We start from the raw sequence: 13677 nt of genomic DNA, 5'->3' as shown, positions 1-13677 counted from the left end.
TTATGTGAGTCTCCTACAATTCCATATTCCAGGTATTCCTGGAGGTTTGAATTGCCATGTGATTTTCCAGCCCCGCCCCTTCAAAATCTAGTTAAAAACTAATGTGTCTGTTTTCACAGCATTTGGGGTCAATTCCGCTGTCATTAGTATGCCGGAGAAAAATGAAAAACCTCTCACATAGGATGCTAGGGGTCAAAGTAACCACACAAAATGCTTTTAATTTTTTTAGTTATTGTTCATGTCTACATATGCTTAGACCAAAGCCTGTTTTCCATTTTTCATGAAGAAGTAGAACAGGGGTTAAAAAAAACCCCAATATTTAATTTTCATAGTATTTTCATAATAGACAAATTACTGTCTTTTCTTAATAGCATGACAAGCAAATGGTATTAGGGGTCAATACTATCCCACAGCTTTACAAAACAATTTGTCTCTCTCTGGTGGCGAAGACGGTGGTGACTTGTGTGCCTGCTCAGCGTGCTGCCGAGATCCTAACAGTCAAAGGCCCTGCTTATTTTATCTTTAAACCAGGCTTGGACTTACAGAGGGGGGAACCTTCAGTTGCACACTGAATGCTCTGTTACTTCTTTCTGTGTTCCAGTCAAATACATGAAGGAGATCTCTCCCTATTTTAAAAATTCCTCAACTGGTGCAACTGTAAGTTGGGACTCTTCACCAGCCTTTCAGAAGCAAGCTTCTCCTACCCTCTCCCTCCGAGACCTCAAGGAAGGGAAGAACGTCCCATTAAAAATGTGCTACATTTCAAGGAAATGTCTCCCGAGTGATCCAGAAAACAGGTAACCCAGTCAACCCGCTAATGCCCTCATCTCTCCCATTTTTTTTTGCAGTGGGTTTATGATCTAATGCTGGCTGGGGGTGATGGGAGTTGTAGTCCAACATATCTGGAGGGCACCACATTGGAGAAGGCTGCTCTAATGAGCTCTCTGTAGGGATGTTTGTTTATATGAAAAAGCAGGGGGTGGGGATCTCTGTGGCCCTCCAGATAACCTTGATGAGTATAGTCCATGGTCAGGGATGATGAGAGTTGTAGTCCAACGCCCCTGTGATACAACATTAATGCAATCCAGAGGCAAAAGAAGGCAAGGCAGTGGACTTAAAGTGAGTATTAGAGTCACATGGAATCATGTGCTTTGCCAGGTATATGGAACAAAATTTGTGAACTGCCTTTCTGAAATCTTGTATTCAACCCTCTGTTTCTGGGGCTTATGTGAACCTTTAGATCCATAGCCTTCTTATTTATATACTTAAACTTGTTTGTACCTCACACCATTCCGAAGATTAGTGGCAATTAAAGCATGTATATACGTAGATCTACGTGTGTACACACAGAGATATCCCAGAATGCACTAGGCAATCTACATGTTAACAAAAATGTCCTCAGGAGTAAACTACAACCACATTAGCATCATAATACAAAGACATGTGAGCAACAGTTACTGAGCTTGTATTGTGTACTAGCTAACAAAGTGAGCTGTGAACCTAGATATTTATTATTCTAATGTGACCATGAACTCACTGGCCACTTTTTTGCCTCAGTTTTTCATCAACAGTGTGGGGATGATAAGAGTGGCCTGCCTTACAGAGCTGTTTTCTATGGGTTGCCAAGATAATGTGTATTAAAGTACTTTGAATACTCAGGATGAGCCGTGTGAATCCCAAGTATTACTAGCTGCCCCAAATAAGTGGATTCCATCAGTATAATACTGTGGGTTGATCCTGCATTACAAATGCATTGCTGCTGGGCTAAATTTGAGACCCCAAAGCGGGAAATGGCTTTCAGTGGGACCACATACATGTACCAGTGTCTCCAAAGCTAAGGCTTTAGTAGAGCAAGGACTCAAAAGCTGTAGTATGCCATATTAGGATTATCTGATCCCCCTGCTTCCTGAAGAGGTAGGCAGGGTACCTAGTTCAGATTATGGCTATACCTGAAATTATGAGCCTGTGTGAACCATCCCCATCAAAGCTTTGCGACAGCTTGTGTTTTGGCTGCTGGAAGGATTTCAGTCTCACGTTAAGGGAAATTCTTCATGCAGATACCTAGAAGTGTGCTCAGCAGATGGACAGCTTCCCTTGTTTCTTCGAGCGAAGGATGAAGCATCTGCCCAGGCGTGGTTCAGCGCCATTCATAGCAACATCGGTGCCCTGCTGCCAAGAGTCAAAGAGGAGCTGAGGGCCTTGCAGTCTGGAGTTACCATTGCAGGAAGCAGAGATATCAAGCACATTGGCTGGCTTACTGAGCAGGTAATCCTGGGTGTTCTGGTTTGAATTGCACTGATCTCCATGGGAAAAAGATATCTGCAGCTACCAAACAACTTGGAGGAGGCAACATTGGTTATTGGGCTGATCAAAAATATAAGAAATAAATAAAACCTATTACTATGTAGCTGTTTGCCAACAACTGTACACTCAGAAAGTTGTCTCCAACCCTGGACATCCACTAGTGGAATAGAAACTTCTGGCGGAATGGTTTTCCCTCTCCCCTGTAGCCCCTCATGTGCCTCCCAAATCTGTTCTAGAGGGTTGGGGGACCCTCTAGAGCAGATTTGAAAGCTGTGCAGGGGACTGCATGGAGGAGGTGATGAGCAAGGGGAAATCTTCTTGTGCAATATTGGATTAAAGTCAAATTATACCACAGTATGTATATTTCCTTAATTTGCAGACTCATATTTAAAATGTGCATAATGCTTGGAGCAGGCTTGTAAATAGCCAATCACCTGGTTGCCTGTGGTACGTAAAAAAAAACAACAACATTCTGGGCAGGGTACCTTTACAGCAGTTGTTTCTTTTCTTCTATTACACCACAGATGACTAATATAGGTGGGTGGCTGATAAAAATTTCTGTGGACAAGTACTTTCTATTGACTTGGGGTATAATCCTATGCACGTTTAGACAAAAAAAAAAGCCATGCTGGCTGGGGAATGCTGGGAGTTGTAGGACTTTTTCTGTCTAAATGTGCATAGGATTGCACCCTTCATTGTCAAGGCTGATCTGGAGTTCTGCAGACACCTGTGTATTTAGTTACATGAACATATGATGCTATCTTATAATGGGTTAGATCATTGGCCCATCAAGCCCAGTATTGTTTACTTTGACCAGCAGCAGTTCTCTCCAACCTACTTCCTGAGATATATTTAGGTGGAGATCTGGGGAATTAAACCTGAAGCTTTCTGTGTTCAAAGCACAAAATGGTTTGCGTGCTTGTTCTTTTTATTTGTGTCTTCATACTAGAAAAAAATCAGTAAAAGGGTTCTGGTTTGAAAGACAAACATGTAAGTATCATAATGTGTTATTATGCAAGAGCAGTGTTATTGTATAGTAGTGATAAAGTTACTGAAGTACTTTGGCCACATAGTGAGAAGACAGGATACCCTGGAGAAGATGCTGATGCTAGGGAAAGTGGAAGGCCAAAGGAAGAGGGGCCGACCAAGGGCAAGGTGGATGGATGATATTCTGGAGGTGACGGGCTTGACCTTGGGGGAGCTGGGGGTGGCGACGGCCGACAGGAAGCTCTGGCGTGGGCTGGTCCATGAAGTCACGAAGAGTCGGAAGCGACTGACCGAATAAACAACAGAAGTGGAGTGGCCACAGATCCATGGTAGAGCGCATGCCTTACATGCAGAGGGTCCCAGGTACAATCCCTGGAGAAGATGCTGATGCTAGGGAAAGTGGAAGGCCAAAGGAAGAGGGGCCGACCAAGGGCAAGGTGGATGGATGATATTCTGGAGGTGACGGACTCAACCTTGGGGGAGCTGGGGGTGGCAACAGCTGACAGGAAGCTCTGGCGTGGGCTGGTCCATGAAGTCACGAAGAGTCGGAAGCGACTGACCGAATAAACAGCAGAAGTGGAGTGGCCACAGATCCATGGTAGAGCGCATGCCTTACATGCAGAGGGTCCCAGGTACAATCCCAGGTGCATCTTCAGGTAGGGCTGGGAAAGACTCCTGAAACCCAGGAGATCCACAGACAGTGAGCGCGGACAATTATGAGCCAGACGGATCAGTCTGACTCAGTCTGCAGGGTGGGTTCCCGGATTCCTGGAAAGATCACGTTACCGGTGGTTTTTAAAAATAGAAGAATTAGGGAAAATGAGGCAATGGGCCATATCCAATGTTAGTCCTATGTAAAGTGGACCCATTGAAATGATTGGGGCACAAGTTAGTCATGACTTAAGCCCCATACGCTGTGTAGGACTAATGTTGGATGCTCCCCTATGAAAAATAGCTGAGATTCATCATAATGATAGCTTTTCTAATTCCATGTGTTCAAGCATCTCCCCACCACACTCCTCTTATTTGAGCTTAAGGGTAGTATGCTCCGGAAAAGAATACACAGCATGCCCACAGCTCGATATCTGTCCTGTTTGTGAAAACAATACACAGATCAGTTGTGCTCTTCTGTCACAACGTTATTTCTGACGTTGCGCCCACCTGGCGGAACAAAATCCTCCCCCCCAGCTCCAGACCATGTGACCTCATCTGTGTTAGTTGGTTTGTGCAGCATATATAGGAGAAGATAAATGATTATTATGTGCGTGTTTCCGTATCAAGAATTTTCTTAATACACTTATGATGATTGCTGTCACCTTTCGGTGTACCAAGTGCCTTAGGAGTTCTTATATCATCTCATCAAACCAGACGGGTGACTGAATGGATTCAAACAACTCACTTAACATCCATTTCACATGGCTTCCATTTGTGGCTATGGCTGTTGTGTGACGAATAGAGTGTTATGTTTATGAAGGCTTTATATGACCAACTTGGCAACTACATTAACTTCATTATCCACTCAAGCCTGCTCAGTTCATAGCAGAGTAGGGTTTCATCCACATCAAAATCCAGAATGGTTTTTGATGGCCATCACTGGGATTGCAACATTGCTTTTCCCTTGAGCTGCAGCTGAGCAGCTGGCGTTCCGAATTCACCACTGATTTATATTTGGGAGGAAACGTCCATCTCACAGAATCACAGAGTTAGAAGGGGCCTCAAAGTTCATCTAGTCCACCCCACTGCTGATGCAAAATATCCACTACTACAGCACCCCTGATAGGTGGCCATCCAACCTCTACTTAAAACCTGTAATGAAGGAGAGTCTGCTGCTTCCCAAGGCAGCACCACCGAACAGCTTGAACCATCAAGAAGGCTCTGGCAGCCCCGTAATTTCAAAGATTAAGGATAATGGGAGCAAATTTAATCAGCTGCAGTTCTCAAATGGTGTAAATCTGGGTCTCTTAACCTCTAGGTAACAGAGAGCTGAGCCTTCTTTAAGCCATAGTTACCCCAGAACCTCAGGGTAGTCTGACCTTGTTTTTACTTGTTCCTTTAAATATACAGTGTCTGTTTTGATTGGATGGTATTATGTATTATATATCATACCATGTTTTGGACTGTGTATGGTAGAAGCCACATTGGGCTTCCTTTTTAGGCCAGAAAGCAGTTTAGGGTGCAATCCTGTTATATTTATTGCTTGAAAATGTACAAGGGCGCAATCCTGTGCATGTTTAGACAGAAAAATGTCCTACAACTCCCAGCATGCCACACCCATGCCCTGGTTGGGGCATGCTGGGAATTGTAGGACATTTTTCTGTCTAAACTTGCACAGGATTGCGCCCTTGTACATTTTCAAGCAATAAATATAACCATTCTGATGCCGTTCAGTCTTAGCATGACTTGCTCCAAAATAAGCTGATGTGCATTGGGGCCCTCTCCTCCAGCCTTTCTCAACCTGGTGGCCTCCAGATGTATAGAACTGCAACTTCCAATACATGGGAAGATGAAATCCAACACATCTGGAGGACACCAGCTGGGGAAGGTTGCTCTACTCAAATGCATTTCTCATCAGATGGCAACCAAGAACAAAATTACCATCTTGCTTATAGTGGATTTATTCTGTTAGATGTGGCAACTTGGGTGTCTGCCTCCATGCTGTGCTTCTGTGACAGTTACCTTTCGTCTGCAGCTCCCTGGAGATGGGACGAAGAACATCCTTGCCATCCTCACAGAGAAGGAGCTTCTTTTCTATAGCAGTTTCCCACAAAGCAGAGATGCCCTGAATAAGCCAACACACAGCTTCCCTCTCATAGCCACCAGGTAATGCAAACTGCAATTCGGAGCACGCATGCTGCTCTATGCCCTGCATTGGACTCTTGTTGGCTGTAGTTTGGTAAAGCTGCTTTCTGAGTAGCTGGGTTACAAAACCTTGGCTGCAGGGCACATCATTCTCCTTAACTTGATACCTCCTTCGCTCTGCATAGCCTCTCTAATCCTTTTACTGTAACTGTCTAGACTGTGTTGCTACAGATGGAGCTCATTGGCACCATTGAAGAAAAAGCTTGTACAGAGCAATAGTCTTACAACTGGAGTGGTTTAAAAAGTAGTAGCTTTTCCCACTTCTTATAAATGGACTCACACAGCAAGTAGTCACATAACGCTGCTCTAAATCCAACATTTTGGAGACTACTCCATATAGAGTGCTACTGTCGTGTACTGGTGCTCAGTGCAAATCTTGCTTTCCTTCCCATGCTGTTGTAAATCATTCCTTCTGTCAGAATGGGAGGTTCCACATAGAGAGCCAGTAAGCATGCTGCAATAGACTTAACAGTACACATGCACTTTTGATATGACTGGGTTTACAGCAGCCACTTGGGCATTTGAATTCATTCCCAGTGACAAACTGTAGACCATGTGAGTTCCTGAAAAAATATGTCAGATTAATTATCCTTTAATAAAAGACACTGATTAACTTAAGACTCTGATAATTGCTTTGTAGAAATGCACTGAAATTTGTAGATTTTAACCACTTTGTGAACAAAAGAGTGAATATAAAAACTTAAGTTTCCTAATCCACAGTAAGATCATTTTTAATGCACTTAATCACATCTGGGAGAGATGCTGAAGTTCTTTCTGAGCCCGGCTCAGGAGAAATTTGCCAGCATCTCTTAAGAACAACCAAGCAAAACAGCAGGTATATACTTCAAATATCTTAGAAATACTACACCTAAAAATAAGCAATATGTTAAGTGGCCCTGATGGCTAGTGACTCTTGGGGTTCTTGTCTTGCCCTGTAGTGCGTAGGTTGTCTCTCTCTGTCTGTGTCCTCTTTCCTTTCCAGGCAGTTTCCCAATGCTTGATTGTGGCACTCTTGTGTAGGTTAGCTTATCTGTGGAATATATGAAGTATCCTGCTTAGGCACAGGGAACAGGATGTCAGGACCTGGGTTCTGTTCAACTGTGTGGTTCTATATGAGGAGTTATTTGTATGTCTGCCAAAGATAACATACAACCGCATATGGAGTGGTCTATATTTCCTTAAAATGAAGTAGAAGAAACTTGAGAATATTGGGGTGGGGTGGGGGCTCTATTCTGAGGCTTTTCTAAGGTTCTACTGCCCCCTTGTGTCAAAGGTCTGAAAAGATGAATAAAAGAAAAATAGGAAGTTTCTTCCTAGAATAAAATGATTCAGCTTCCCTAGCCCCAACATATAACAAAAGGCCTGACCAAAGGTCCATCTTGTCTAGCATCCTGTTCTCCGGTGTGGCCGAGTGGTTGCATCTGAAGTCAACCAGCAGTGCCTGAAGGAAGACCAGTAGAGGCTGGTGGCTCCAATGTCAGTGGGGTGGTGAATCCACTCCAGGTCTCAGTCAGCACTCTGAAGGAGCTATCCTTTAGAGTTCTGACTGGTTCTGATTGAAACCCATTCACCACCCTACTGACATCAGAGCCACCAGCCTCCACTGAGGAAGACAATTTCCCTCCCTTTTCTTTGCTCCCCAGCTTATAGTATTCAGAGATGTATTGCCTCTAAACATGGTAGTTCCCTTTAGCTTTTGTGGCTAAACTTGTCGCTGTGTTAGAATGCATTTCACTTCATGGGAACAATTTCACAGAGTACCTCAAGGGCTTGGTCTGTACACGTGGCCCTTCCGAACTCAGTAAGCACACTTCTAAATGTGGTCAAATCTCACCCTTCGTGGAATCTTTTTCTTGGACTTGGTTAGAATCATTTTTAAAGTGCAAACCTATGCATGTCTACTCAGACATAAGCTCCATTGAGTTCAATGGGTCTTATTCAGGTAAGTGTGTACAGGATTGCAGCCTCAGTAAGTGATGTGATATGGCTAGGAGAGACTGAGAAGAAGCTATTTTAAGTTTTAAGTTCTAGAGTCCAGAGTTTAGTTTATTTTAATTTTTTTGCTATCTGCTACATCTTGTGTGTGAATGTATGCACGTGTGTGCAAGAAAGGGAGGTTTCAGAAGAAGAAAAGGGTACTTAACACAGCAGATGGTATTATAGTAGAGAGGCGTAGAAGCTGCTATGCAGTGTAGGGTATATGAAGCGTCAAGCAAGTGGAGTTATAAATGGTATTAGAATGACCTCTAGTGGCCATTATCCCACATGACTGGTCCATAACAGAAAGCAAAATAAAAATTATGCTCCTGTCCGCAGGTACTGCACGCTTCATGCAGCAACAAGTCTGGCTTTGCCATCAAATGTATATTTGATAGGGCCTATCCCAATTCTCTGACCTGTCCGATAACATACATATGTTCGTTGAATTCACACTTTTAGGGGTACACTTAAAAAGAACTCATCTGTGTATACCTTAGAAGAACATAATGTGTGAAGCAGCCCTGTAAACCAGTACAAATACATGGGTTGGTTAAGCATTCACTATATGCTAATATGCAACTGCATGTTAATGCACAAATAAACCATTGGATCTGTATAGCATGTTTACTTATGCAATCAATAACCTGACAGCTCTATCCTTCCACCACTTGCAAATACACAAAAACAAAAAGTTTAAAGGAAAAAATATACGTCCAAAAATATGACAAAATTTTAGTATAAATACCAATATCTCACTTACATTAGAACCAATAAATTAGCAGTCACAAATACTCAACACTACATCACATGCATAAGCTGTAGAAATCTACAATGTTGATATCCCAAATGCGTTTTGACCCATCTGGTCCTCTTCTGTGCGAGAAAATACACAGATAAACAATCAATGAAGCCCTTAACCAAATATGCAAGCTTAAATATATCTGGGATAATATGCCATACCATAATCATCCAATAAGTATATATACTATTAAAAGAATCAGTTTATCAGTAATTAAATTGCAAGACCCAAGAAAATCCTTACAGCTATTATATATGCAGAAACTGAGATCCACACCATTCAGCTGACAACAGCATAAAAAGTGGGAGGGCTAGGGGAGTATGCCCTCCTGAATTCTGCAGCATATTAAAAAATCTTATGTTGATTTTTAATTGTCTTTTCCCTGTTATATCTATTATATAGTTAAACCGTAATACAAAACATTAGTGTAAAGATCCCAAAGAGCAACCCAATTTTTTTTCTAAAGCCAACATGGGGCATTCTTACCAAGATGATTAATCCGTTTCTCCCATAGCAGCCATATGCCAAATTAAAATTAACAAAACAACAAACCACAGTTCTGATTTGTGATGTACGTCCATCATAGGCAAGGTGTATTATAAGCCTTTCCCGATTTTGGGGGGGAAAGCTTTTGCTTGGGCTCTAATAACATTCTGCTTTTAGCTTTATACAATGGTTGTTTCAAAATCCTAGAAGGATATCCCCTTTGCTTAAACTGCACATATTGGCACTGAAGAGAACATATAGATTAAAACATATTTGGGATATCAATATTGTGAATTTGTATAGCCTATGTATGTGATGTAGGATTGGGTATTTGTGACTGCTAATTTATTGGTTTTAATTTGAGTGACATATTGGTATTTATATTAAAATGTTGTCATATTTTTGGTCATGTTTTCCCTTTACACTTTTTGTTGTTGTACTTATACGAGCATCTACATGGTTTCAGCCTCCACTTGAAAGGTGCAGTGTGTGCCTGGTTTGCTAATTCCACAGTCTCCTCTGTTTGGAGGTGCAGCTCTAGATAGTGTGGACTTGGCCCAAACACCATAGGCTAAAGTGTAGCTGCTTAAAAAGGGGATGCATAAGAAAATCCTGTGGTACAAAGTGGGTTTGAGTGAACAGACTTGGTAGGGGCAAGTCTCCTGTGGCTTTAAGTTTATTCCATGAGTGAAGCATTGTGGCCGGAGAATCTGTAGCGGGAGGTATCTCCCTCTGATGCATCTTTTAAAGAGTACAAATGCAGGTAAAGTTGTCTGGGCCCCCAAATAAGCCATCGAGCACTTGTAATACACCTAAAGAGAAGAGGTGGTCATTGTGAGTGTCCAAATTCTTCTTTGACTTGGATTAAAATCTGATCGGAAGAACAATTCCTGGTTCTACCCCATCTCAGATCCTCCTCCCTTTCAACACAACTTACCTGTCTAGGGAGTGGTGTTAGCAGTAGTGGTCCAGACACTGTCAGACCCGCTGCTGTTGTATTAGCCCTTGGAAAAAATGCATTCTTCTAGAACACTAAAACTTTCGCCACTGGTGTGCATGATGAGGGGTGGGGGGACAGAATAGATCTCTCTCTTCCCTTCATCCTGCGTCTGGAGCCCCACTACCACAGCTGCCTTGGACAAGTAAGTTACTACTCCTTAGCCTTGTAGCCCCAGGCATGATGGGTTAATTGAAAAGCAACCAGAGGAAAGTGGGTGGGGATTGGGGAGGGAGGAAAGGAGGGGTTGGGTGACTTATGAACCTCAGATTGGCTCAGGAAATAAGCAGAACTATTTCTAATTTGGGGGTGGGTGGGGGAATAAAGAAAATTGAGCTTATTTATAGCTCAGTTTATTTTCCAAGCCACAAACCTTGTTTTCCCTGTGCTGAATCTAAGCAGTCCTGCCCACCCTAGGCTGCATGCTTCTGGGACAGCACTACCCGACTGTTATCTTAAAATAAACACACAATTGTTCGCTTCCCACACTATTCCAGCCCCAGCCTCAAATAGCAATGTGTGTACTCAGAATGGGCTCAAATTGGCTCAGTGGTAATCTGAACAATAATTAAATATAACAGTGGGGATATAGCATGGATGTGCTTCACATTGAAAGGACCTTTTCTTCCTCAATCCATGCAGGCTTGTGCACTCTGGGCCATCCAAGGGCTCTCTTCTCTATGATTCGGAGCTCTCCTTTGCTTTGCGGACTGGAACCAAGAAGGGTGTGGAGACACACCTGTTCAGTGTGGAGACACACCGGGACCTGGCTACGTGGACAAGGATGCTGGTGGATGGATGCCACAATGCCGCCGAGTGTGTCCAAGAAGTGTCAACAGGTCAGGAAGCCGATGGAGCTTTGTACCTGGGCACTGGCCGTTGACGCTTTTGGTGGAACTGCAACGAATGTTTGGGCCTGTCTGCTTGGGAGTGACTCCCACTTGCCAATTTGGCATTGTAGCATTGACATAGAAATAGGGGTGTCTTGGAGAGTCCCAACACCACTCCTTAGTCCAGCAGCCCCCCAGGCATGACTGGTAAATTGGATTAACGTGGGATAAGTTATCCTACCTTTACCACCCCATCATAAAACACACTGTGCATTAGTTTCTGCTCACATCTGCTGGATTATTTATTACCCCTGAGTAAGAGGTAATAGTAGTTTACATTAATGATCCCTGCATTCATTAGGAAGTGCTCATTTTCTTGGCTTTCCCAGCTCTGTACATACTGCTCTCAAATGAGCAGTATGCACAGCCAGCAGCCCTGCAGTACTTATAGCCACCAGCCCTGCAGTGGGTTTCTGTGACTTGAGTAGTGAGCCCCTCTCAAGAAAGCAGAGTTCAGTGCCAAGTTATAACCTTTTTCCACCTGATTTCTCTCCCCCCCCACAGCATGCACATGGAATGGGAGGGACTGTACGTTGTCCATCCACATCGAGAAAGGCTTCACCATCTCCACTCTGGAGCCAGGCCTCACCAAAGTCATCCTGCTGCAGCAACCTTTCGAGAGGTTGCAGATGTCCTCGGACGATGGGGCCAAGATGCTTTACTTGGACTTTGGCAGCTCAGAAGGAGAGATTGTGGGTTCCCCTTCCTGTTTTGCTTCTGTTCTGTGCTCTTCTAGTAGGTTCCCAGGGAAGTGATAAAAGATGGAATCTGTTGGGTGCAGAGCCCAGTGTACTGAGTGTACTGAGTGTTCAGAGGACCATGGCGTAAGAAAGTGGTTGCACACAAGACAGCATGTGATGGGAAGCTCTTGTTACTACTAGCTATCATTACTTGCATGTCACAAAAGGTCACTGAGGGGTGGTGGGGAAAGGCCTGTGACTTGGGGAACGAGTGTTTAGAATCCAGGGATGGAAGTGACAGGACCGTAAGTGGGCCAAGAGCTCACCCAGGTGATCTTAGTGGTACAAGCTTTAAGTTAGGAGCGCTGAACCTCCTTCAGCCTAGGGATGACTTCCGTTTCGGAGAAGCCCTCAGGGGCCCACAATCCAGTGGTGGGCAGGGCCAAAGGCAACAGGGGCAGGGCCAAAATGCAAAAGATACCAGCCTGTTTTAGTTTAAAGCCCTTACTGCCGGTAACTAAGCTTTCAGAGAGGCATTTCAACCTTTTAGAATGGGGGGGGGACGGGACTGCACAAAAGCTGAGAAACCACCAAATGATTGGTGGCGGTGGGAAACATGGTGGGGCCAGGAAAAGGGGTGTACCCATCTGGGGAACCCCAAAGGGCCAGGTTGGAGCCCCAGGTGGGCCAGATTGAGACCCCAAGTACGAGGTTCTGTATCCCAGCTTTAAGTGGTGGCAACATGACAGAACACCATGGCTCAAAGGAAGAGAGCTCATCATTGACCCTTCAAGTTCCTGTTCCTTCACAGCAAAAGTGCACAACCTTTTTGTCCCCGAGGGACCCATGTGATGCCTGCTCCGGTCCCCCCCCCCCCACACACACCAGTGATCCTGAAGATTGCTCCTTCCTTGCTGCTAGCAGTGATAAGAACCATCTGTAGAGGATCTCTGGGGAAGTGGAGGGTACAAGCAGTAGGGAAATCAGTCAGGGCATCCTTGAGGGGGTCACCAGATGGGTACCTCTGATTTACAGAATGAGGTCTTAGAATTGCAGCTCCCAGCATACCACTGGAAGATCCCTCGGCCAATGCACAGCACTGGAAGCAAGGCCAGTGTCCTCCCCTTGCCTGGGAATGTGGGTGAACGTGCTGTCCTCCTGTGCTGAGCTACACCCTTGCTGCCTCTGTGGCTGCAACATTTGTAGACAGCCACAGAAAGCACAAACAAAAGGTACATTGTAAATTGGGAATTTTGCCCTCCATGGCTCTTTAAATTTGCACCAGAGGGCTTCTGTGAAGGAGTTTGATCTCAGCCTTTTTCCTCAAGCCACAGGGCATCTGATCCAAATTTGCCATGGTGGTCTGTAGGGGTTGCCATCTCATGAGAGCAGACAGAGCTTTGCTCAAAGTCACCTATAGGCCCAGAAAGGGCATGTGCTGTCCTGGAGTCCAAGACTATAATTTTGAATTCAGATAGGCAAGGCACCGATAGGCTTTTGAAAAGTCTGTTTTTCCTATCGAGGATAAGTGTGACAGCCAGGGCTGTGTGCACTGTGTGTATACATGACTTTTGGAAGTGTAACATTTGTACTTAGCAAATAATTATGACACTCAGGTTTGTTTGAATCTGGGTTTGGAGAAGTGAGAAGGAAAACACTTTTCCAGATGTTCACGAGTGTGAAAGAAATGGTGGC

At 44.1% G+C, this 13677-nt stretch overlaps 1 protein-coding gene across 1 annotated transcript in view; it reads left to right on the top strand.

The window, feature by feature from the left end:
* Positions 1–13677, top strand: part of SNTA1 (syntrophin alpha 1) — an 82027-nt gene that overhangs the window by 63915 nt on the left and 4435 nt on the right. Inside the window, exons 3-7 of the mRNA XM_084853836.1 lie at positions 602–797; positions 2058–2265; positions 5981–6111; positions 11055–11251; positions 11807–11994. Of these exons, the coding sequence (XP_084709962.1) occupies positions 602–797; positions 2058–2265; positions 5981–6111; positions 11055–11251; positions 11807–11994 (920 nt within the window). The remainder of the gene's footprint in view (positions 1–601; positions 798–2057; positions 2266–5980; positions 6112–11054; positions 11252–11806; positions 11995–13677) is intronic.

The sequence above is a fragment of the Heloderma suspectum genome, chromosome 4 (assembly GCF_057233095.1).
Source record: "Heloderma suspectum isolate Gila_16-S chromosome 4, 16-S_ref, whole genome shotgun sequence".
In the NCBI taxonomy this organism is placed as follows: domain Eukaryota; kingdom Metazoa; phylum Chordata; class Lepidosauria; order Squamata; family Helodermatidae; genus Heloderma; species Heloderma suspectum.
This window is presented reverse-complemented; position numbering and strand designations above follow the sequence as displayed.